A 26,411-nucleotide genomic window follows, 5' to 3' on the forward strand; every position below is an offset into this window, starting at 1 on the left:
CTGAATAGGCCACTGTCAGAGACAGGATGCTGGACAAGGTGGACTGTGGCCTGACCCAGTCTGGAAGCTCTTATATTCTTATGTTCTTTGAGGCAGGGGCCATCTTTTTGTTCTGTGTTTAGCAGAATGGGATCCTGGACCATGACTGGGGCTCTGAGATGCTACCATAACACAAATAATAAATAATAGTTCTTCCCAGTCCCTCCTCAGAAGACCAAGTGGTACAGATGGTGTTAGTTCTTCTATTGTTGCTGCCGACTCAGGGCATGTTGCAAACATGAAATAAACAATTGACAAGGGTGTATGTTGGATGTCTTTTTTTAACCCATGCTTGAGTACATCCAAGGGTCCTCTTCTCAAATGGCCACCATACTCTGTGTCTTACAGGTCCTATCTCCTTCCATGATCAAGTTTGAGCAGCAACATCACTTTGCACCTTGGGGGTGGGGAAGGAGATGAGACAGAGCAGCAGGGGGGTGGAGTTGGGGAGGAGATGATCCTGGACGCTCTGGGATGAGTGACAACAGCAGGGGGGCATATTTGGGGGGAAACCTTTGTATTTTTCTATGCAATGCCCATTGGTGAGACTTTTCACAATGAAGAAAGATTCAAAATTAATTATGCATAGCCCTTGGCTCCCTCTTGCCGAGGCTTAAAAATGTTATTCTCTAAGGTGCCACAAGAACTCCTATTCTCTTTTCTTTGTAACCATAACAGCGGGGGAGTTTTTTTTTTTTTTTTAAGTGAGATTCTGGAGAACAAGATACCGTAGAACCAGGGCTGGTGCAACCATTTAGGCGAACTAGGTGGTCGCTTAGGGCGCCGGGATTTGGGGGGCACCATTTTCTTCGGTAGCAACTGCGCCGGCTGGATCTTTGGCCACCCCAGTTGCTGCCAGCATTTAGGCGGAGGGAGCTGGGGCAGGGGAGTGCAGGGAGGGCCGCCTGCAGCAAGTAAGGATGGAGGGCGGCACGCAGGGGAACTCCCTGTCCCAGCTCACCCCTGCCCTGCCTCCTCCCTGAGCACGCCATGGCTGCTTCACTTCTCCCACCTCCCAGGCTTGCGGCGCCAATCAGCTTAGGCACCACAAGACGGGAGAAGTGAAGCAGCGACAGGGTGCTCGTGCTCGTGCATGGAGCAGGGGTGAGCTGGGGCAGGGGGGGTAGCTGCCACAGGGGAGTGCACCTCAGGGCGGATGGGGGGCTGCCACGGGGGGGGCGCTTCAGGGCGGGGGGCGCAAGATGGAAGTTTCGCCTAGGATGCAAAACATCCTTGCACCGGCCCTGAGTAGAACCTCAGAGTTACAAACACCAGTGACAAACTGACCAGTCAACCGCACACCTCATGTGGAACTGGAAGTATGCAATCAGGCAGCAGCAGAGACAAAAACAAACAAAAAACCAAAAAGCAAATACAGTACAGAACTGTGTTAAACACACAGGACCAAGGGGGAGAGAAACCTTTACAAATAGGACACTGATGGGAAAGACCCACCCAGACAGGGGCGAGGGGTAGTGGAGTGGGGAAGGCAGAGGATGTAAGGGCTCCTTTTAATGCATGTTTGAAGGTGACAAGTCTCTCTCAAGGCCTGGTGTGTCACAGGAGCTCATGCCCCTGGGGCAGTGGGAAGGGAGATGGGGAGCACTGAGGGATAGGGGTCCCTGAGGGGCAGGAGACAGGGGTCGGGATGGGAGTCCCTGGGGTGAGGACAGGGTCACTTAGGGGCAGGAGAGGGAGGCGAAGGGGGTGTCTGATGTGATGAGCCTGGGGCTAAGGAGGGAGCAGGCACTGAGGGGGGGATTCCCAAGGGGCAGGGCAGGGGGATCACTGGGTGCAGGGCAGGGCCAAAGGAGAGTCCCGGAGGTGCAGGAAGCAGGCGTGCTGGGGGGGGGGGTTGAGGCAAAGGAGGCGGGTCCAGAGGCGGGATGGGGGGGTCCCCGAGAAGCAGAGCAGGAGGTGTGTGTGTGGGTGCCTAAGGACCAGGGGGCGGGGACAGGGCTGGAGGCGGGGGGGGTCCCTCAGGAGCAGGGGGCGGGGCCAGAGGCGTGTGGGGGGGGTCCCCGAGGAGCAGGGGCCAAAGGTAGGGGGGTCCCCGAGGACCAGGGGCCAGGTGGGGGGGTCCCATCTCCCTGAGGCGCAGGGGGCGGGGCCAGAGGCGGGGGGGGTCCCTCAGGCTCAGGGGGCGGGGCCAGAGGCGAGGGGGTCCCCGAGGCGCAGGGGGCGGGGCCAGAGGCGGGGGGGTCCCATCTCCCCGCGGCGCAGGGGGCGGGGCCAGAGGCGGGGGGGGGTCCCTCAGGCTCAGGGGGCGGGGCCAGAGGCGGGGGGGTCCCATCTCCCCGCGGCGCAGGGACACTAACGGCCCCGCGGCGGGCGGGGGGAGGAGGGTGCCCCGGGATGCCCGGATGTAGGGCCCGTCCGCCCTCCCCACGCAGGCGCCGAGCCGGCCGGTCCCCTCCGTCCCCCGCTCCCCGGCCCCGCTGCTGCGATGCCGCCTCCCCCCGCCGGGACCCCGGCCCGCACCGCGCGGGTCTCCCGCTGCCTCAGCTTCAGCGCCTGCCACCGGCTGCACAGGTGAGGGGCCTGGATCGGGGGCCCGGCCCCACCCCCATCGCACTGGGTCAGGGGGGACCCCAGGGTGCCCCCCATCACTCTTGTTCGGGGGAGATCGCAAGGTGCCCCCATCGTGCTGGGTCGGGGGAGGACCCAGGGTGCCCCCATCGTGCTGGGTCGGGGGAGGACCCCAGGGTGTCCCCCCATCGCACTTGGTCGGGGGAGGACCCAGGGTGCCCCCATCGTGCTGGGTCGGGGGAGGACCCCAGGGTGTCCCCCAGTCGCACTTGGTTGGGGTGGTTCAGTCACTGCGAATCTCCCAGCAATGACAGCTCATAGCGACCTGCCAAGAGGAGACCCTGCCCCTCCCCATGGACTCAGGTCAATTCCCAGGTTAGAAATCCCCAGTGTGTTGGGAAGGGAGGGGTTATTCATCCTGGGGGAGCTATCCCTGGTTCTTACCTGGGGCTCCTTAGTTCCTATCCCATTTGGACAGGAGAGCCATTTGCTCTCCGGTCTGGCAACGTGTCCAGCGATATACTGGATCCAGAATCCAGATGGTCCCCGTATCTAAGAGCTCACACTGTACAAGGGGGAGACAGAGAAAATGAACCTCAGCCTGCAGCTGGCTATGCCTCGCTCTCCCAGCTGCTGGGAAGGTGGGGTCGCTCCCTTTTCAACAGCCCATGTGTTTGGGGCTGTTTCTTGTTATTTTTATTACAGTAGCACCTAGAGGCCTCAAAGATTGTGGCTCTGTTGTGCTAGGCACGGTACATACCACTTAGTAAAACAGTCCAGTCCCTGCCCCAAAGAGCTTACAGTCTGGTCATTGTTATTAGAGATGACAAAGGATAGATGAAAGGAAGGTAAATACTGTAATCCATCTGTTTCCCTCACTCCCTCATCATCCTGCACATTTCTTCTGCCCCCTTTTGGGGGCTTTCTCCTGCCTCTCCTTCCCCCTTGCTGTCTTGAGTGCAGCTCTCTCACCTCATTTTTTGGTTCTCTCCTCCCCCTGTACCACTTGCCTGGCTAAAATTTTGTATGCACTTGTGCTCACCACACCAACTCTCCACCAACAAAAGTGAAGTTGATGCAAGTCAGTTCAGATACCAATACCTTGGGAATGGCAGCAGTGAAGTTGGTCAGAGCTTAGAAAATTCTCCTGCGGATGGAGGCTCTGGGAGTGGAGAGTGGGGGGAGAGAAAAAGGAGTGACTCCCCTTTCTTTCTCCAGCCTGCTGTACTAAACAGGAGAATTTTTAAACAACAGCAGAGTGAAATTGGGACAAGACTCCGGTTAGTTTCAAGACTATGCTGCAGGCAAGGCTGATTCTGATCAGAATCTTGTCTATTTCACCCTGAGTAGCATGAGGTTTTTCATGGCTGGTGGATGAGAACAGCAGCACCAAAGGCAGTTTTCAAGCTCTGTCCGTGAGACCAAAAATCTGACTTCTTTGTTCAGTGGACAGCTATGGACTTTGATAGATTTTACTTTACACACTTAAGGTCAAATCACTTATTTCCCCAGCAATTATCTAAGATGCTTCATCTCCTGCTTTTCCTGAAGCAAAGGGGACTTGATGGTAAGTGGTGTCTTCTGTTTTCACGTAAAATGTGAATCACATATTTCAGATGTGTCCTTCTGCCTGGCCTACACTGATCACCACCTATTCATCCCTAGACTGCACATCCTTTGGGAGAGTTGTTGGTACAATGTGAAAGTCAGAAGGGATGACAGTAAACTTAGCGATGGTCCCACTGATCTCTTAAATATTTCCGTGATCCTGGATACTACAGCCTGCAATGTTTGTGTTCAGAAAGTAGGTGGTTCTACCAGGCATCCGGTCCCTTTTGTGAACAGCTGGAACTCTTGTGGTGTTTCAAACTCTGATTGATACACTTTTCACAGTAGGAGTGAATACTTGGCAACAGTACACAGTCCTGTACTGAGAAGTCAGTATGCTACAATGAAACGATCAGCAGCATCCAGACTAATAGACCCCAAATCTCGTAACTGGGCTCCTTCAACTCTCCAATGCCATTTGTTTAGCCAGTAATGCTTTACAGAGTCTGTAGAGAAACACAATACCTGGATGAATGTTCATTATAATAGAGTAAAAAAAAATGTAATCGTACTTCCCCAGTCTAATCCATCTGTTTAAAAAGGAGAAAGTGACTAGAGTACATTATGTTGGATCACTAGTACACACAGTAATGTATTAACTTTTAAAAAACAAATTACATAAAATGTTTAAGGATTCGCCACCCGCTTCTCAGGGCATGTTATAGACAAGGATAGACTATGGGTAATGTCTTGGTCCAATGAACAATGAGACCACAAACTAAAAGGTGAGTGGAGAGCAAATCTTTCATTCACAGGGCCTGGACTAACTCAGGCAGTGGGTGCAGAATCTGAGTAGACAGTCTGTGAATGAGATATTTCTTTGCTGTACCTACTAAGGAGGTCAGGAGGAGCTAAAAACCAGTCCCAGTTGAAATGAAAACCTAAATGTTTGTAATTGGCCCTCAACTTGCAATTTTTAATTTCTTTTACAGTAAGTCACTGAGTGATGAAGAAAACCTGAAACTCTTTGGGAAATGCAACAATCCAAACGGACATGGACACAACTATAAAGGTGAGGGGCTGACTGGCCTGAGTGCTATACTTATTAATCCAGACCCGGAGAGAATTAATTTACATGGTTGTATGAGAGAGACATTTGGATGGGATCGACCCTTATCCATGTTACTGCGAACACTTATGTAACTGAGAGCAGAATCTGGAGCCTTTGTTTTTTTGATGACTGAGGCTGCAAAGAGAAATAAGAGTGATCAACAGGAGACAGTGCAAACTGCAAATCTGCCTTTTAGGCCATTACATAAAGAGTTTTTAAGCAATCGATAAACTCGGGGGTTGTGCCGTACGACTGGAGAATTGCTAACGTAGTTCCTATTTTTAAGAAAGGGAATAAAAGTGATCCGGGTAATTATAGGCCTGTTAGCTTGACGTCTGTAGTATGTAAGGTCTTGGAAAAAATTTTAAGGGAGAAAGTAGTTAAGGACATAGAGGTCAATGGTAATTGGGACGAATTGCAACATGTATTTACTAAAGGTAGATCGTGCCAAACCAATCTGATCTCCTTCTTTGAGAACGTGACGGATTACTTAGATAAAGGAAATGCGGTAGATCTAATTTACCTCGATTTCAGTAAGGCGTTTGACACGGTTCCACATGGGGAACTGTTAGTTAAATTGGAAAAGATGGGGATGAATATGAAAGTTGTAAGGTGGATAAGGAACTGGTTAAAGGGGAGACTCCAGCGGGTCGTATTGAAGGGTGAACTGTCAGGCTGGAAGGAGGTCACTAGTGGAGTCCCTCAAGGATCGGTTTTGGGACCGATCTTATTTAACCTTTTTATTACTGACCTTGGCACAAAGAGCGGGAATGTGCTAATAAAGTTTGCGGATGACACAAAGCTGGGGGGTATTGCTAACATGGAGAAGGACAGGGATACTATTCAGGAAGATCTGGACCGCCTTGTAAACTGGAGTAATAGTAATAGGATGAAATACAGTAGTGAAAAGTGCAAGGTCATGCACTTAGGGATTAATAATAAGAATTTTAGATATACGTAGGGGACGCATCAGTTGGAAGTGACAGAGGAGGAGAAGGACCTTGGGGTATTGGTTGATAGCAGGATGACTATGAGCCACCAATGCGATACGGCTGTTAAAAAAGCAAATGCGATTTTAGGATGCATCAGGCGAGGTATTTCCAGCAAGGGTAAGGAGGTGTTAGTACCGTTATATAAGGCGCTGGTGAGACCTCATCTGGAATACTGTGTGCAGTTCTGGTGTCCCATGTTCAAGAAGGATGAATTCAAACTGGAACAGGTCCAGAGACGGGCTACTAGGATGATCCGAGGAATGGAAAACCTGCCTTATGAAAGGAGACTCAAAGAGCTTGGCTTGTTTAGCCTGGCCAAAAGAAGGCTGCGGGGGGATATGCTTGCTCTATATAAATATATCAGGGGGGTTAACGTTAGGGAGGGAGAGGAATTATTTAAGTTTAGTACTAATGTAGGCACGAGGACGAATGGGTACAAACTGGATATTAGGAAGTTTAAACTTGAAATTAGACGAAGGTTTCTAACCATTAGGGGAGTGAAGTTCTGGAACAGCCTTCCGAGGGAAGTAGTGGGGGCAAAAGACTTATCTGGCTTTAAGACTAAGCTTGATAAGTATATGGAGGGGATGTTATGATAGGATAGTTTAATTTGGGCAATTGATCTTGGATTATCACCAGATAAGTCTGCTCAATGGTCTGCGGGGAGATGTTGGATGGGATGGGAACTGAGTTACTGCAGAGAATTCCTTCTTGGGTGCTGGCTGGTGAGTCTTGCCCACATGCTCAGGGTTTAGCTGATCGCCATATTTGGGGTCGGGAAGGAATTTTCCTCCAGGGCGGATTGGCAGGGGCCCTGGAGGTTTTTCGCCTTCCCCTGCAGCGTGGGGCATGGGTCGCTTGCTGGTGGATTCTCTGCAGCTTGAGGTCTTCAAACCAATTTTGAGGATTTCAATAACTCAGTCCTGGGTTAGGAGTTGTTATAAAAGTGGATGGGTAGGGTTCTGTGGCCTGCCTTGTGCATGAGGTCAGACTAGATGATCATATTGGTCCCTTCTGACCTATGAGTCTATGAGTCTATGAGTCAATCTTATTTAAAAATGTTACTAAATAAACCAAATCTGCTTATACTCAAGATGATAGTAAATCTTAATGGCGGTTTCCACTTGGCAAACAAATGTTATCGAAAACGAACAAACCTTCTTCAAGAGACTGTCCACATGGATTCCATTCTTAGTGTGCATGGGCCCCATGCATGCAAGACTGGATCCTTTTGGTCAGTGTATCTGTCAGGGCCATGCCTGCTCCTAGGTGCCCTGACACCTCCCATCTGAGGGCATAAAGGACAGAGCGGCCCAGGTGTTCCTCAGTGTCTTCTGAGTGCCCTTGAGAGTCAGGCAGTACCCCGCAGCGTCTGCTTACTCTGTATACTGGGTGATTTTCCTTAGCCTTGCATATAATAATTAAATAGTCAAGTTAGTGTGATTAGTGTAATTTTTTCTTTTATGTGCCCAATGGGCAAATATATAATGTTTCCGTGAGCTTAGACCCCCACCGCCCAACTACCCCACAGAGAACTGGCATTACAGCGGAAGCCAAGGCACCAGCATTAACGCCATGAACGATGGACAGTCATGGTGTCTGCTCTCTCTTGTTCAATATAGTCGTTTGAAATTCATACATTTCCATGGGTTCGCATCAGATCCCCCCAGGAAAGTTATGTACAAGCCCAGCCCACAATCAGACAGAACATTTCCATTTAATATAATGGACTCCAAAGATACTTAACCTTAATTCAACACAGTTTTTCCAAGGATACTGCAGGAAATTGCCATATCTATCATAGGCCTTATGCATGTTTTCTCCCCAAGCGCTCTCCCCCTCTGGGGACATTACTGTAGAGTATTAGCAGAGTTGATGGGTCCTCTGGTAGTGTTCCCTGTTCCCTATATCACCTCTGCCTTTCAGATTGCCATGGCAGCAGCTTGAAGGGTTGGGGAGATTCAGGCCCTTCCTATATAGTTATTCATAAGGACAATGTCACTCTTAAGTTTCTGCCCAAGGTTGCCTCAGAGTAACAGCCAGTCCCTTCATCTGCCTGTTTTCTTCCCCAAGCCTGATTCAACCCTGGAGGAAGTCAGACTTCACACACCTGATACAGTAGGGGCACTGTCTTTGTACTTGGAACAGAATTACTAAGGAACATGCCTGACTATCTGTAGCCAGATTTAAGGGGCAAGCTAGATTCTCACAGAGATTATCTAAGTGGATCTCCAACTGTATAAGGACATGCTATGGGATAGTCAGGTTAGATGCACCGAGCCACATTAGAGCTCATTCCACTAGAACTCAGGCAGCCTCTGCTGCTTGTTTGACGAGCGTCTCTGTATCTGACATTTGTTGAGCAGCTACAATCCTCACATTTTCAAGATTCCATTCCTTAGTAGAGGCTTCTGGATCAGATGCCCATTTTGGTAGGACTCCGCTGTGGGATGGTTGAGCCTGTCCCACCCTTTATACCCTCCGGTGCAGGTTGCAGGCACAGTCCCAATGGACACTGCTGTCCTAAAGAATCCAATCTCATGTCCATCTGGAGAACTGCCATTACTGTAGCATCAGTTACCGTTCTTTATACAATGGATATTGTTTTAAACAGTAACACCTCTGATGCCATTTACCCACCTTCTGAGGCTGATTCATGCTGTGTGGGCTCTCTGATCTGCTGCTATTGTGATTTCTTCTTGTGTACATTGGATCACACTTATGACTTGGTGTTTTTCTCCCTCTAGTTGTAGTGACTGTGCGTGGAGAGGTAAGTGCAATCATTATTTCCTTCCTTTTTCCTTCTTGGAGGTATCAGAGTGTGGTTTCCATCTGCAAATTCTGCAGATCTTTTAAAAAAACCCAACCCTCTAGGTGTTTGCCTTTGTAGAATTCCTAAAAATCCTGCATTCCTTGAAAACCCTCTGTTCCATCAATTATAAAGAGGAAGATTTTCTGTAATCACTTGTGTGTGAGAGATGGGTCCAGCGAAGGCAGCTCTTCTTCTCACGCTGTCTTTCCCAAGGACATGCTGGAGGCCACATTTCAGCCCAGTCTTGCAATGAGCTTCATGTGGCTTCAGGGGTCCACCCACACAGAGCTCATTGCAGGATCTCAGCCTTAGCTTCCGCTCTCAGATCCGTCCTGAGTGAAAGCAGGCTGAACTCTGTCCCCTGCAAAATGGTGGGAGGCCACAGTCCTGCGCTTAGCTCTCAGCCAGCTTGTTCCAGAGAGATCTGGGCCACAGAACAATTGCTCTTAATTCTGTGGTTGTTGGTTGTGGGAATTAACATGAGAACGGCCATACTGGGTCGGACGAATGATCCATCTCACCCAGTGTCTTGTCCTCTGACAGTGGCCAGTGCCAGATGCTTCAGAGGCAATGAAAGGAACACGGCAATTTTGAGTGGTCCTTCCCCAGTCATCCAGTCCCAGCTTCTGGTAGCCAGAGGTTCCTGCTAGACAGTCCCAGACTGGGGAAGAAGGGCCATCAGCCTACAGAACAGCAGTTAATTCAGGAGAAAGCCAGATTACCTGTGCATTGTGGTTAGGTCCCACTGGTGCTCATGGTTTGTGCCTGACCCTTACTAGCTAGCAGTTGTGTCTCAGGTTGGTAAAACAACCGATTAAATCCTTGTTCCTGCCTAGTGAGCTGCTTCTCTGTGTGGCTGATGGGCTCTGCCCAAGCACTGCTTAGTAACTATGTGTGCTGGGGAGCTTTCTTCCTGGTGTCGACATTATGAACTTCACTGATCTCTTCAGAGTTGTTGATACTCCATATATAGCCAGTAGGGCGTGTTCTTCATGGTGTTACTGAAGTGGGGCCGAGGCTCAGACAGCGTCTGGCAGCGGAGAGAGAGATTTTCTTATGGGTCAGGATTCCCAGCTGGTCTGGGTTTGTGCCATCTAAAGCTTTTGGTGGGATTGGTAACACAACGGGGTAGTGAGGGTTAGTAGATGTGCTTCTAATCTCCTTTCACTCTTTGCCCTGCAGATTGATCCTACATCAGGAATGGTTATAAACCTGACGGACCTGAAAGAATATATGCAGGTAGTAACACTGTGCTCCTGGAGCTCTCACATGGAAATTAGCGATAGCGTAATGGGCTAGTGAGGGCGTGGGGAAATGGGGAGTAGATATTGTTAGGAGTGGAGAATTAGGGAGTGGTTTATAAGCTAAAAATGCGTCAGCGCAGTGCCCTGTTGAAGTGTAAAGTCCCCAGCTGGCCCCCACACTGGCCTGCGATGTGCAAGGTCTTTGACTTCCTCTCACGAGCAGGAGTGGCACCAGGGTTTTTGGTGCCATAGGCGGTGGTCCTTCCGCGCTCCCGGTCTGCAGCAATTCTGCGGCGGCGGGGGGGGTCCTTCCGCGCTCCCGGTCTTCGGGGCACTTCAACAGCGGGTCCCAGAGCAAGTGAAGGACCCGCTGCAGAATTGCCGCAGAAGACCTGGAGTGCGGAAGGACCCCCTGCGTCCGAATTGCCACCGAGGTCGGCAAAATGCCCCCCCCCCCCCAATCCTGGCGCCCTAGGCGTCCGCCTAGGTCACCTAAATGGAAGCGCCGGCCCTGCTTACCAGCTGCACAAAGTGTTGCTGTCTCTCTCCAATAGTGCTGCCCTGGTACCTTCCTACCAACTCTTGCTACCTAGGACCTCTCCGGAAAAGGCCAGCATCGGCCCCAGTGACGTTTCACTTCCCAGTGTGTGTGTCTGGAATTGCTCGACAGACACACAAGGGCCCTTCCCAAGTCCAAGCAGGATGGTTAGAACCTGCTATTCATTGTGCCCCCTTGACATGCCCTCTTGATGTAGCTACCAGTGTCAGAGAATCATAGAACTGGAAGGGACCTCAAGAGGTCATCGAGTCCAGTCCCCTGCACTCATGGCAGGACTATGTATTATCTAGATCATCCCTGACAGGTGTTTGTCCACCCTGCTCTTAAAAATCCCCAATGATGGAGATTCCACAACCTCCCTAGGCAATTTATTCCAGTGCTTAACCACCCTGACAGTTAGGAAGCTTTTCCTAATGTCTAACCTAAACCTCCCTGGTTGGAATTTAAGGTAATTGCTTCTTGTCCTATCCTCAGCGGTTAAGAAGAACAATTTTTCTCCCTCCTCCTTGTAACAACCTTTTATGTACTTGAAAACTATTATCATGTCCCCTCTCAGTCTTCTCTTTTCTAGACTAAACACACCTGATTTTTTCAATCTTCCCTCATAGCTCATGTTTTCTAGACCTTTCATCATTTTTGTGATGAATTTCTCCAATTTGTCCACATCTTTCTTGAAATGTGGCTCCCAGAATTGGACAGAATACTTTAGATGAGGCCTAATCAGCACGGAGTACAGCGGAAGAATTACTTTTCATGTCTTGCTTACAACACTCCTGCTAATATATCCCAGAATGATGTTTGCTTTTTTTGCAACAGTGTTACACTGTTGACTCATATTTAGCTTGTGGTCCACTATGACCCCCAATCCCTTTCCGCAGTACTCCTTCCTAGGCAGTCATTTCCCATTTTGTATGTGTGCAACTGATTGTTCCTTCCTAAGTGTGGTATATTTTTCATTTGTCCTTCTTGAATTTCATCCTATTCACTTCAGACCATTTCTCCAGTTTGTCCAGATTATTTGGAATTTTAATCCTATTGTCCAAAGCACTTGCAGACCATCCCAGCTTGGTATTGTCTGCAAACTTTATCAGTGTACTCTCTATGCCATTATCTAAATCATTGATGAGGATACTCAACAGAACTGGACCCCAGAACTGATCCTGTGGGACCCCACTTGTTATGCCCTTTCAGCATGACTGTGAACCACTGATAACTACTCTCTGAGAACAGTTTTTCAGCTATGTTTTGCAGTTTTCCGGTTATGCATCCACCTTATAGTAACTCCATCTAGATTGCATGTCCCTGGTTTGTTTATGAGAAGGTCATGCGAGACAGTATCAAAAGCTTTAGTGAAGTCAAGATATACCATGTCTACTGCTTCCCCCCATCCACAAGGCTTGTTACCCTGTCAAAGAAAGCTGTCAGATTGGTCTGACGTGATTTGTTCTTGACAAATCCATTATGACTGTTCCCTATCACCTCATTATCTTCTAGATGTTTGCAAATTGATTTTGCTTAATTATTTGCTCCATTATCTTTCCTAGTACAGAAGTTAAGCTGACTGGTCTGTAATTCCCCGAGTTGTTCTTATTACCCTTTTTATAGATTGGCACTGTATTTGCCCTTTTACAGTCTTCTGGAATCTCTCCCATCTTCCATGACTTTTCAGAGATAATTGCTAGTGGCTCAGATATCTCCTCAGTCAACTCCTTGAGTATTCTAGGATGCATTTCTTGGTGAAAACCAAAACAAGTCATTAAGCACCTCTGCCATTTCCACATATTTTGTTATTGTTTTGTTCCTACAAGTTTTGTTGTTCATGTCCTTCTTCTCTGCCCTCAGGAAGCCATCCTGGAGCCACTTGACCACAAGAACCTGGATAAAGACGTGGCTTACTTTGCTGATGTTGTCAGGTGGGTAGAGCTAGAACTGGTACCAGGGTCCAGCCTGTGTTGTTTTATGGATCATAATGGGTGCCAAGTATCTTCTCTGGCGCCAGTTCAAATGTCATTAATTCTCCAGGTGTCACTTAATTTAAGCTGATCGATTACCTCCCCATCCTCTCTGTCTATCATCCACCATTATATGTGTGTGTTGTCGTATGTAGGAGAGGTGCCTTGACTGCTTCATATCTAATGTCAGCCGTTTCCCCTGCAGTACAACTGAGAATGTGGCAGTGTACATCTGGGAAAACCTCCGGAAACGCCTGCCTGTGGGGACTCTTTATAAAGTCAAAGTGTATGAAACGGACCAGAACATCGTTGTGTACAAGGGGGAAGAGACGACTCTTGAGAAATGAAATTCAACTCAGCTGATCACAGTCTTCTGAGGAATTAATTGAAGCAGTATATCAGTGGAGTATACCATGGTGTATCAATGACATGTAGACCGTGATTTTGTAGAGTGGGTTTTTTTTGTAATATAAGGTCATTTTTAGGTAATTAAAGACAATTATTGTGGCAAGCTAATGAGGTTTTTTATTTAATTTGGAGTTCTCAGAATTTACTGACCTCTTGTTTGCTTTTAATCAAAACAGTCCAGTTCTGCAAACCAAAACCACCAAGGTTATGTGAAATCCTTGGAGTCTTCTGCCTGTGTTGAGTAAGGCACTGCAGCTCTCTCTCAAGAGGAAATGTACAAGTTAAATATGTATCCGTCCTTCTGGAATTTGATTGTGGGTTTTTAATGGCCATGGGTATTTTTTGATGAAGAAGTGGAGACTGAGAAATGACTTTTCCTCCTTTTTGTGCTCCAGGCCTGCTCCTCCCTGTGGCTGGGGTCTCTGTTTTCTCCGTACTACTAGCGGTAGTGGTGAGCGTAACTGTTTTTTGCTTTGTTTCTCCTATGCTGTAGGCTGGTTCTCAGTAACACTTTGATCTAAGACGACTACGGGTTTCATGCAAACTGGCTGCTATAAACCACAAGGTCAGAGAATGCTTTTGTTTGTATAACTGTGCTGCTGATACAGCTTTGCTAGTGAATGCCAGCCTGCAGTCCTGCTGCACGCGACGCTATGGTGAAGCGAGGAGGCAGAGCTGGAGTTCTGGTCCAAGCTGTGTCACAGACCATGGGCCCAATTCATTGTTGCCCTCAGCTAGGGACAAAGAGGTGACAGGGCAGGCGCAAGCTCCCACCTCGCCCCAGAGTTATCCTTGATACAATGAACTTCTATGCTCCACAATAGCCGCCAAAGCAAGGCATGTGCTAAAATGCACCAGACGGACGGTAGGCACGTGTCGGGGTGGACCTGCACCCAGCAATTTTGCACGCTTACAAAGCCTCATGGGGCCTGTTTCAGCAGAGGCACAAGGTAGGGCTACCCTGGGCTGCACTAGCCTGCAGCAATCCCTGAAATGTGGAGGTGCAAACTACCGCCTTGTGTCCCTGCATCAGCACAGAGATGTGTTAGGCCCCATGTGTATAGAGAGGGCTCCTCCCTTTCCTTGTTGCTGGAACTCAACGCAAGTGCTCCAGTTATACAACACCAGGTGATGAACAACTCACTCAGTGGTGATATAGAGAGCAGTGGGAGTAAGACCAGTGCCGAGACGCTTCACTAATGAGTTTGGAAATCAAGGCCTGCTGCCTTTTGTCTGGCATTTATACCGTACCAAACACACCGGTACCTGAGGGCCAGCTATCTGTAACAGTCTGCTGGTGAATTCTGCAGCAGAGTCAGGTAAATGACTTTTTAAATAAGATTTTTATCAAATTAGATAACATAATTTATTTATTTTTAATATCGAATCCAATTGTAGGCTGTCTGCTCTTTTTCAGTGTACACCCGTTTTTTGCTAGTGCAGAGCTGCCTAGGAGGAGGTGGAAGGTTGTGATGGGCTCAGATACATGGCGATGGAGGCCATTCGTACGCTATAGGTAGGGGAAAGTTGGAGGATTTGGCAGCTGGGTGTTGGGGTTTTGAGCACCCAGGAGTCACAGCCTCCGTATAGGCCACTTCACTGATCTTTTAATTCCGTAAGGCGGCTGAATGCCACAGGGATGGGCAGAGCTATGTAAACATAAGGCTGGATGCTCCGTTTCAGCTGAACATGGGGACATCTGCCTGGTCTCCATTGTAAAGAAGGATCTGCTGGCTTTAGAACCAGGATGCGCGGTCAGGTCATGTGTCAGGATTAAATTGGATAGAGAGGAGGCAGCTAATTCTTGTGGATTGTGTTGGAGCTGACTTGAAATAGGATGGGGCCTAAACACCCAGTTCCCCATCACCTCTCCCTACCCACCCCGTTCACCCACAGTGATGAAGAAGGCACTGTAGCCTGATGCTCCTGCTGTGATGATCTGCAATGAGTTGTCATCTTTATCCTCAGGCTTCAGAGTTAACATGGCCTGGTAGAGGAAAGGAGCATGTGGTATGTCTTCGGGCTGTTGCTTCAGGCTGTCTCTGTTGCAGACTCAGAACCAGTGCTGCATTTGGGCACTGCGGTTTGTTGTGGTTTTTAATGCGGCAAGAGTGGTTTTTGCAGCATCACGGAACATGCAGGATAAGTCAAGAAATCAAGGGCATACTGTGAAAACTAAGCAGTAAGACACGACGCATCAGCTGGGGGACAGTTACCATACAGCAGTCGTTTTCAACCTGTGGTCTGCGAGCTATGTCTAAGGGGTCCCCAAAAGATTCAGCCCGAAAACTGACTGAAAAGAATTCAGCTATATACACAGACACTAGATTTCCAAAGAGGCCCATACCTCCATTCGACATGTTTTAGGGGTTCGCAAATGCAAAAAGGTTGAAAACCACGGCCATACAGCTATTGTTTGTTGTTCTGTGGCCTTTGACTATGTCTGTTACCACCCCACAAAGGACGCAGGTTATGCCACTGCATAGCTCTACAGAAAGACAAGATGGGTGAGGTAATATCTTTTATTGAACCAGCTTCTGTCTGTGAGAGAGACAAGCTTTGGAGCTTACACAGAGCTCTTCTTCAGGTCTGGGAAGAGTGTGACAGCTAAATACAAGGTGGAACAGGTTGTTTAGCATAAAGAATTAACACATATTTCAAGGGACCATTCAACTGGCTAACGCCTCTTCAGTCACAGGAAGAAAAACAAAAAGGGGTGGGGCCAGTGGTTTATAGATCATTGTACTAAATCACAAAGCCGGTGTCTCTGCTAAATCCAAGATTTTTAGGCCTGGTCTGCACCAGGCGATTAGGTGGATTTAACTACATCACTCAGGAGTGCGAAAAATCCACACCATGGAGTGGGGCAGTTAAACTGAACTAATCCTGGATGCAGAGAGCACTAGGTGGATGGGAGAATTCTCCCCTCAATCTAGCCCTCACCTCTCGGGAGCCTTCCTGTTGGCGTAGGTCTTCACTGAAGCACCATAGCAGTGATGCTGCTGCATCATTTTAAGTGTAGACAAGCCCTTAGTGTCTAGCAAAGTTATGAATTTAAGCTCCCAGGCACGTGCAGGTTTCCTTGGAGGATGACTGAGAAGTCAGATACGGAGCAATTGTTTTGTGAAAAGTGTTTGCCCGCGGGTGACAAGGTATTTTTGTATTTTATCATTTTAATTTGTGAGTTCATTTGAGAGCGTGGTGATTGTCTGGTTTCACCCACACAGTTGTTACTGGGGCATCTAGTGCTCCGGATAAGGTACACCACATGTTGTGACAGACATGTGTAGGACCTTTGGATTTTGAAAGGTGAGTTGTGGGGAGTATCGATCAGCATAGCAGTTGAGATATGTATACAAGTTTTGCATCTATTGTTATGGCAGGGTCTGGTGCCACTCGGATTTGGTGGGTCCTGGTCTGTTGACAGTTTGAATCTGATGATGAGCTCGGAGAAGCTGGGGGTTGTTTGAAGGCCAGAGAGGGGGTTCAGAAAAGATTTTTTTCAGGATGTGGTCCCCATCGAGTATGAGTTGTAATTGTGTAATGATACCCTGTAGGAGTTCCAGTGTGGAGTGGTAGGGGACAACGAGGGGTGTGTGGTCCGAGGGGGTTTTATTTCTGTATTGAAGCAGGTTTCCTTGGGGTATTTGGGTGGCTTGTTCCGTGATGATCTACTTCTCTGGTGGAATGTCTTTGTTTGAGGAAGACAGTTTTAAAGGGTCTTACGGTGCATTGCTTTGCGACATTTCCTTGATCACGTGAAAATTAGCCTAAATGGCAGCAAGAGTGAGCAGAAGATAAGACCAGGACGAGATTACAGGTAATTCACAAGTACCATTTCAAAATAAGGTGAGACGGGGCAATCGTTTTATAGTCAGACACAGAAATACGTGTACCACAAAGGAATAATAAATCAAAATGAGTTAGAAAGGTTTAATGAGGCTTATCTAATATTTAACCTTGACCTCAGTTTAACACTGGTGGAGGGGGGGGGGCTTTTATGCTCATCAGCTATGCTCATCAGCTATGCTAAACCTTGTATTCATAGCTGTAACAGCTTAAACAGAGCTGTGTGCTATGCCCCTGCCTGAGCTGTCTTTGCCCAGCTTTCCTGCTGGGCCTCCATCAGCTGCAAAGGAGCAGGGGAGAAGGGAATGTTCTCCTCCATTGTTCAATTTTGGCAGAGAGAAAACTCCCATTGTCAGAGCTCCCTTGTGTATTTTGCTCCTAGTACAGCTGCCACATTAGGGTGTAACTGGCTGCAAATTCATGCCAGCACCATGCGGAGGGAGAGCATTCTGCACCCATTGGCCTTATCAGATGAATTGAGTTTTTCTCCAATTTTGTTTCCTTTGAAGTTGCACCTCAGCCAGCGCCTTTCACTATGGGCTGTGGCTAGAAAAGGGGTTTGCAATGCAGCTGCAGTTCTTGCCAGTCTGATGGGGTAGGGTAATGGATTGTTCTCATTCGCTGCCACGGAGGTCACTGTGACATAGCTGGGCAGGATCAGAACAGCCATTAAGCCTTTGATTCACAAAGCCCTTCTGTTTCTCAGAACCCTGCAGAGAGGAATGCAGAACATGGGATACCCTTTTCAGAGCGCTAATGAAGTTGTTGATTTCTCCCACAAATACTTTAAAGGAGATTGGAAATGCCCTGGTCCCCTAGAGATCTACATATGACAAAGCAGGGGTTCCCGTGACCTTGCCATTAAATGAGATCCAGGAAGGGCATACGTAACCTTTTACCTTCGGGTCACCTGTGTGTGTGTGTTTTCTGTCTGCTGTTTTTTGAGTATTGGCTACTGTGCAATGATTCCTGCTCTGGCAACTGATGTTAATACAGCATAGCCCAAGGTGAAATATTTTCAGGATATGTTCCACTCTCTGGGCCAAGACTGCTTCATCATGTGGGATGTAGCTCCAACTCATTGCAAAGCACAATTGATTAAATCAAATGGAGGCATCAAAGCAACACTCTTGCCTGTTAAAGCTGTTCCACTTTAGTTAAGCGCAATATTCCCTCTGTAGTGCACTGGTTGGGTTACATGTCTGGCCTATGAAAATATGGATGCAAATCCCCCCTCTGCCTTTGTTAAGAATAATTTTGGATAGGTAGCCTGGAGGGAAGAGGGGGTTTAGTGAGAGTGAGGGGCCCTCTTTCTTGCCTGTGGTAGCTAGTTCATTTTAATTAAATGCTATTTGGGCCAGCAGCCTAATGCAATTTCTCCTGTAGGCCAGTGGTTAGGTGAGGTCCCTGGAGTACAAGAGATGAGGGTTCCAATGTTCACTGGTATGACCTGGGAGTGTCCTCTCTCTTGCCTGTTGAAGCTGTTCCACTTTAGTTAAATGTGCTCTGGGCCAGCCTCCTAGCAACTCTCACTCTCTAGTCCAGTGGTTAGGATACTCACCTGGGTTGTAGATGATCCTGGTTCAAATCTCCCAGCTGCCTGTTCAGCAGGGATTTGCACAGGGATTTTCTGCCTCCTAGATGACTGTCCTTTAAGGTGGGCCATCCTTGTCTGAACCCCCTCTCTTTCTCAAGAGGCCATTGTCTTCTTGGGATGGAGAGGGGATTTGGACAGGGATTGCTCACCAGTGACTCTCCCCAGGAGGTGGCAGCCCCCAGTTCACACCCCTCAAAAGAGCAGGGGAGTGCCCTGGGGTCTGCCACAACCTGGGCGTGTATCCTGATCATGGTGGACAAGAGAGAGAGGGGGTTTTACTGCTCAGCAGCAAAGCATCTTTAATTAAAAGAGCAAGTGGCCCTGTGATGGGCCTCTGGCTCATCTAGGAGGGGGTCTCCTCTCACCAGAGGCCCTCCTGTCCCACAGAGTAGGGAGTTGAACCAGGGTCACCCACAATCCAAGCAAGCACCCTAACCCCTGCACTACAGAGGGACTGGAGAGCTTCCCTTGCTCCAGTTAATATATAGTTAAAGTGGAATGCTTGAGCGGTAAGAGATTGAGACACCCATCCCATCTCAGGGTAGGGAGTTGAACCAGCACCTCTTTGTTTCTGGGGTAAGTACCCAAACCACAGGACTACAGCAGGAATCACACACAGTTTTTGACCCAATTCTCATGTCATATTTACTGAATGTGGCCCACCTTCAACAGAAAGGACTGAGGGATACTCCACAGCCCACTGCCTCCTAGCCAGGCACTTAGGCCATTTGGTTAAGAGGTAGGCAATCACCCTTCAAATCCCATCTCAGCCAGCATAAAGGGGATTTGAACCCCCATGGTTCTCTTTCAAAGAAGGGGACTCAAACCACTGGACCACAGTGTATGTGTGGCCCAGTGACTGTTTAATGACCTAATGACATTGGCCCACCTTCAATAGGAAACACTGAGGAAGCCAGCCCATTGGAATATCTCCTAGCCCAGCACTTAGAGCATTTACTTGCTAGGTAAGAGATCAAAGTTCAAATTCCATCTCAGGCACCATAAAGGGGATTTAAACCCCCAGCCTCCTATAGGATACGGACACAGCCCAACCACTGGACCACCACACAGGGCTCCTAGTTAAGCTTGTGACACAATGCATATGTAATGAAAGAGGAACAACTGCAGCCTACCACCAGGCCCCAATGAGAACCCCTCTTAGCTCAGCAGCTGTAGGTTCACTTTGGAGAGAGCCCTTTAAGTCCTATCTCAGTAAGCTGAGGAAGGAAGGAGCTAAACCTGCATCATCCACATGCTGGGTAAGGACCCAAGCCACTACACTACAGAGGGATTGACAGTAAACACTTTTCCTAGTTGCTCTTTAATGAAAGGGGCACAGCCTCCATTGCGCTAGCTGTATAACCAGGACACATACCTGTGGTGCTGCAGCAGGTAGCTCTTCGCGCACACCCATTTTGGGGGGGGGGTGGCAGAAAGGGTGATTTGAACCAGCAGCTCTCACAGCCCCCAGGAGAAGCTCGACCACTGGATTAGAGAGGGAGCCTCGCGTTTCACCTCACCTCACCTCAGCCCGGTGCTATTTAAATAAAGTGGAACAGCTTCAACAGACACCATTGAGCAGCCCACGACCCAGTGATGGGGAACTTACTAGGCAGTAGATGAGGCCTCTTCAAATCACTACTTGGCAGGCAAGGAGGAAATTAAGCCCATAAGAACGGCCAGACTCAGGCTGAGCCAATGAGCCTTCCAGCCCAGTCGTCAACAGCAATGACCAGAAGAGGGCAATGAGCCAGTGAGCTGCGCCCACCCTCTGGCAGCCCTGAGGTCTCAGGACGCCCTGGAGCACTGGCCCACGTCCCTGACGCTCTTGGCTAATAGCTTTGGTGGAGCTATTCTCCACAAACTCACTCATTCGTTTCGACCCTCCACTTACAGTTTGGCCTTCACCACATCAACTGGCAACAAGTGCCACAAGCCGACCATGTATTGTGGGAAGACCTTTGGTTGGTTTAATGTTTGGTATTCGTGTCCTCGGCTCACCTCGATTCGTGTGCTACGTGCAGGGGTAACTAACAAGTCCTTAGTCACGTCACACCTTTTATAAAGCTTTGTCACCTCCCTGCTTCGGCATGGCTCGTCCATGCTGAAATGAGAACAGGCCCCCTCCCACAATCAAAGGGGAGGACCCTAACCGCTAGGCTGAAAGTTACATGTTAGGCCTCAGTCTCCTTTCCCCTCGCGCCTCAGCTGTTTTGTGGGGCATTTGCAGGTACCGATAAGCTCAAAAGAAACGGTTTAGTCACCTGAGGGGTTCCTGGCCGTGGTTGGCAAGAATCCTTTGGTACCGGGGAGGGGTAGACGCTGGTTCAATTTCCTTTTCCCTGCCCGATGAGGCGGGATTTCAATAGGGCTCTGCATTGTCGCAAGTGTGAGCCCCAGTAAAGAATAGTCGGAGCTGGGTTGCTCTTTGTAGCAGCTTGAGGCTGGGCCACTTCCATTAAAGAGCAGCTGGAAAAGGGCCCCTATGAATCTCTCTCTAGTCCAGTGGCTTGGGTCCGTGTCCAGTATGTGGATGATGCAGGTTCAACTCCTTCTTCAGCTTGCTGAGGAAAGAGTTGATCAGCTGTCTTCTATCCCCAAGGTGAACATACAGCTACTGGGTTAAGAGGGTTTCTCGGTGTGGTGGTGGCTGCCTCCAATTTTTCTGCTGCAGTTGTTCCATTTTCATTACATATTCACTGGGTCACAAATCTAAGCAGCAAGTCTGTGTGGTGTAGTGGTTTGGGGTTGTGGCTGGCCTGTAGAATGCTGGGGTTTGAATCCTCTTTATGCTGCCAGAGACGGGATTGGAACCTTGATCTCCCTTACCTGGCAAGTAAATGCTCTAAGTGCTGGGCTAGGAGATATTCCAATGGGCTGGCTTCCTCAGTGTTTCCTATTGAAGTTGGCGGGGCCAATGTCATTAGGTAATTAAACAGTCACTGGGCCACATCTACACCACGACTCCCTTTGTAGTCCAGTGGTTTGTATCCCTTTCTTTGGAAGGGGGCCAGTGGGGGTTCAAATCCCCTTTATGCTGGCTGAGATGAGATTTGAAGGGTGATTGCCTACCTCTTAACCGAATGGCCTAAGTGCCTGGCTAGAAGGTAGTGGGTTGTGGGGTCTCCCTCAGTCCTTTCTGTTGCAGGTAGGCCACATTCAGTAAATAGGACATGAAAATTGGCCCAGGCACTCTGCGTGATTCCCACTGTAGTCCTGTGGTTTGGGTACTTACCCAAGAAGCGAAGAGGTGCTGGTTCAAATCCCTTTCCTGAGATGGGAGGGGCACCTTGATCTCTTACCACTCAAGCGTCCCACTTTAACTATATATTACCCGGAGCAAGGGAAGCTCTCAAGTCCCTCTGTGGTGCAGGGGTTAGGGTGCTCGCTTGGATTGTGGGTGACTCTGGTTCAACTCCCTGCTGTGTGGGACAGGAGGGCCTCTGGTGGGCAAGAGGAGACCCATCCTAGCTGAGCAAGAGGCCTGTCACAGGGCCTCTTGCTCTTTTAATTAAAGGGGCTTTGCTGCTGAGCAGTAAAACCCCCTCTCTCTCTTGTCCACCATGATCAGGATACACGCCCAGGTTGTGGCAGACCCCAGGGCACTCCCCTGCTCTTTTGAGGGGTGTGAACTGGGGGCTGCCACCTCCTGGGGAGAGTCACTGGTGAGCGATCCCTGTCCAAATCCCCTCTCCGTCCCAAGAAGACAATGGCCTCTTGAGCAAGAGAGGGGGTTCAGACAAGGATGGCCCACCGCAAAGGACGGTCACCTAGGAGGCAGGAAATCCCTGTGCAAATCCCTGCTGAACAGGCAGCTGGGGGATTTGAACCAGGATCTCCTACAACCCAGGCGAGTATCCTAACCACTGGACTAGAGAGTGAGGGTTGCTGGGAGGCTGGCCCAGAGCACATTTAACTAAAGTGGAACAGCTTCAACAGGCAAGAGGAGAGCAAGAGCAAGCCCATCCCTTCTTCTGAAAATGGAGGGCACAGGCACTTAGGCAGACTTGAACCCCCATCTCCCAGAGGTTAAACCCATAGCCTAACCACTGGGCTACCAAGGAGACCTGAAAGCAGTGTTGACCTAAACAGCATTTAATTAAAGTGGAACAACTTCCACTGGCAAGAAACATGAAGCCCCACAGGGGACGTGCAGCAAGATTACAGCTGACAGCCATCCAAAGTCCGTTTTAACACAGGCCGAGGGGAGTTCTGGACTCCCCTTGGGTAATGAAAGTGCAGCACCTTCACCAGACAAGAGCAAGGGAGCCCACGGAGCAAAATACTGCCTAGCCCAGCACTTGGGCCATTCACTTGCCAGGTAACAGATCAAGCTTTGAATCCCATCTCAGGCAGCATAAAGGGGATTTGAACTCTAGCCTGTCACAAGCTAGGAACACACCCCAACCACTAGACCACCACCCAGGGCTACTTACTGAACTTCTGACCCAATGAATATGTAATGAAAGTGGAACAACTGCAGCAGAAAAACTGGCTGCAGCCAGCAGTGAGAACCCCTCTTAGCCCAGCAGCTGCATGTTCACTTTGGAGGCAGAAGAAGGCTCTTCAAGTCCCTTCTCAGCAAACAGAGGAAGGAGTTGAACCTGTATCATCCACATGCTGGGTAAGGACCCAAGCTACTGCACCACAGAGGGACTGACAGTAAATACTTTTCCCAGTTGCTCCTTAATGAAAGGGGCACAGCCTCCATCGCACTAGCTATATAACCAGGATACAGACACGGGTTGCTGCAGCAGGTCGCTCTTCGCGCACACCCATTTTGGCTGGGGGGGGGGGTGTGTGGCAGAAAGGCTGATTTGAACCAGCAGCTCTCACAGCCCCCAGGAGAAGCCCAACCACTGGATTAGAGAGGGAGCCTCGCGTTTCACCTCACCTCAGCCCGGTGCTATTTAAATAAAGTAGAACAGCTTCAACAGGCACCACTGAGCAGCCCAGGACCCCATGATTAGGGCACTCCCTGTGGGTAACAGACAACAGAGGATGTCTCATCTCTACCATGATGGTGCTGCCAGCGGCTCCAAAAGCCAACTTCCCTTTGTGCAGTGTGGCTGTGAGAGCCCCCGTGCAACAAGGAGATGGGACCGCCTCCGGGAAGATTTGCTGTGCTCCCATGCACGCAGCTGTGACAGGGACAAGTGTACCAGCAGAGTATTGAACATGGTGGAGACTCCGGGGGGGGAGCAGAAATGTTTCAACTCTCTGAAAATTACTGAGACTATGTTTGTGAGTAAATATAGCTCGAAGGGGTGCCGCATTAGGCATTCAATAGCCCATCGTTAGATGTAGGGGTTACATTGACGGCACATGGCTATACTTTGGTATTCACACGACACATTCATACAACACACTCTACAGCCCTTCTACTAAGAGTCATTACTTGTCTGTAAGGAGTTCACATGTATTATTCTTGAAATTATATTTGTACCATGTGTGCTTTAGGCTTATTTCTCTGGTCGAGCAGAGAACGTCATAAATCTCTGTTTTATAATTAGAGGGTGGGGATCTTGTCATCTGTATAACTTAATAAAAATAGCAGACAGAAAAAACATCTCAGAGCAGTCTATTCTACAGATAATGACAAATATTTCGATGCGATATATGGTACAAACAAGCTCTTACTGTCGTGTGACTACAGACTTGCTTTAACCAAAGGTAAAAGAGTACAGGAACTTGCATAAAACTGACCACCTGGGGCTAAATGTTTCCCAAACCTCCCAAACCAGTACGATTTGTGTTTAGAAGACTGACGGTTTTGGTCAAAATTAAACTATGCATATGAGTTCCGGCCCTTTTTGTGATTTTCAGATGTTTACAAATTTGGTGCCTGGTCCTATTTAAACATTGTATGACCTAGAAAAACTGTGCCGCTTCCGGAATCTACCGCCACCGCAATGATGAACTCCACAAAAGTGCTTAACAGGGTAGCAATGAAATTTGTCTAGCTGATAAGTTACCCCGTATTGCCCGAAATGGGTCCGGGCTGGTAGACTACATGTCAGGAGCCAGAGTTTTACAGCACAGCATTTCTCTGGGTAGTGGACGAAGCAGCACCGGCTAGTGCCAAGGAGTTACTCTCCTTTTCTTTTGGAGGCCAAGCTGCATTAAATTGCTACATTTATTGTACAGAAGCTGAGTGGGTGAAGTTTTTTTCCCATTGGCCAGGCCTTTAGGAAGTGCTTTCATAAAGCTAAACTGATTAGAAAAAAGGGTTAAATCCAAATAAGAGTTTGAAGCCTGATTTACTGTGGCTTTCCCAGGAAAAGGTCTACTGCACAGGAGTAAACGCAAGGCTATTTAATTTTCGCAAGGGCCGCTGCTCTCCTCTCTGTGTTCTGGAACAAGGCTCGGATTAAACTCTTTACCTCAGTGGGGGAGAATTCAGCTGCAAGGGGCCCTTTGCCATCCGCCCACCTGGAAGAGAGGAAAAGGCAATCGTTTGCCTGAGCTGTACAATTACAGGTTAATACCAAGACCTATTTCCACCACCGCTCTTCTGACCCCTTTAATGAAACCAATGCTATTCTCCGGATTTTGCTCCCCACAACCAGTCCTACGCTCCTGAATATTTCAATTCTGCTTAGTTTACAAGCACAGTTCTCGCCTGCAGAACTTCCTCTCACTCTAGTGAAGTTTGGGTATTGTTACAACTAATTCTAGGGCCAGGAGCCACTGCCTGCTCCAACAGCTTCAAATATATCTGATTACTGACCTGCTGCCCACCGGTCCACTATTAAAACAGTCATATTTATAAAGCACCCGATGGAACAGCAGGAGCTGCTCTGGGGGGTTTTCACTACAGACAGGGCTCTCTCTGCTTTGCATCTAGCTCAGAAAAAACCCACAGCCTGCTCTGCATGTATTTACTGGGTCTGACCAAGTCAGCATCTCCCGGGACTGCAAGGCCTGGGGTGGAAGCAGAGCATTCCCGAATATCTCCACCTGTTCCGACAGCAGCTGTCAGTAGCTCACAGTGCAGGCTGTGACAGAGCTCTCTGATACAGGGGAGAAGCTGATTTTTCTGTTTGCTCTCCACACGCTTTGGGCCTCTAAGCATATGAGTTCAATAGAAATATTTTCGTTCAAATCAGAGAAATTAGCTGTTTTCATGCCAATTTTGTTTTAAAAACGAAAAAGCTCCCCCGCTCTGTCTTACATTCAAACACTTCAGGGTGTTGCTGCAGTCCTGATATTGACTAGAAACAAACCATGGAAAAAAGAAACTGACTTGACCTCCCTCTGCTCCCATACCGTAAAGACACTTCCAGCAATGAGCTGGTGAGTGAGAGAATAACTTTCACAGGGCCCTGCTGTCAGTTACAACTGATGTACGGAAACTTAGTGGGGGTTTTAGGCATTTTTTTTAAGCTCAGAGTCTCCTCTTAAATCTAATGTCCCCTGTAGCTTCTGTTCCGTGTTCCTCTCCTTCCTGTGCTTTTGTTTTTCTGGGGGAGGGAGGCAGGCTGAGGTCTGAAGACCCCAGGCTGGTTGGAGGCGCACCGGTGTGCTCAGGCTGTGGTGTATGGATGCACTGCAGGTGTTTGTGCTGCAAGATCCCGGCTGTCTCACCTACCTTTCCCACAGGGAGCAGGGCCATCTAGGCCTTTGGGAGTATTTTTCCATCCCTCTGTATTTAGGTGCATGTTGTGCTGCTGATTGCCCTGCCTCTGTGCCTCTCAGCTCTCTGCTGTCCAAAGCAGAGGGAGCCGGCTTGCGTTTCTGATTTTCTGCCTCTGGAAGGGTCTTGCTGCAG

General features: G+C 48.8%; 1 protein-coding gene across 1 annotated transcript; it reads left to right on the forward strand.

The window, feature by feature from the left end:
• Positions 1–2,342: 2,342 nt before the first annotated feature.
• On the forward strand, positions 2,343–13,302 carry PTS (6-pyruvoyltetrahydropterin synthase). The gene is made up of 6 exons (XM_050921850.1): positions 2,343–2,571; positions 5,109–5,188; positions 8,967–8,989; positions 10,214–10,270; positions 12,677–12,747; positions 12,992–13,302. Exons 1-6 carry the CDS (start codon positions 2,486–2,488, stop codon positions 13,131–13,133), a joined length of 459 nt encoding a protein of 152 aa, XP_050777807.1. The 5' UTR covers positions 2,343–2,485; the 3' UTR covers positions 13,134–13,302.
• Positions 13,303–26,411: the final 13,109 nt, after the last annotated feature.

This window comes from Gopherus flavomarginatus, chromosome 13, assembly GCF_025201925.1.
Source record: "Gopherus flavomarginatus isolate rGopFla2 chromosome 13, rGopFla2.mat.asm, whole genome shotgun sequence".
Classification (NCBI taxonomy): Eukaryota; Metazoa; Chordata; order Testudines; family Testudinidae; genus Gopherus; species Gopherus flavomarginatus.

Coding starts and splice junctions, on each gene's coding strand:
- PTS (XM_050921850.1), top strand. CDS start 2,486: ATGCCGCCTCCCCCCGCCGGGACCCCGGCCCGCACCGCGCGGGTCTCC. Junction 2,572..5,108: donor GCCTGCCACCGGCTGCACAG/GTGAGGGGCCTG, acceptor TTTCTTTTACAG/TAAGTCACTGAGTGATGAAG. Junction 8,990..10,213: donor TAGTGACTGTGCGTGGAGAG/GTAAGTGCAATC, acceptor TTTGCCCTGCAG/ATTGATCCTACATCAGGAAT.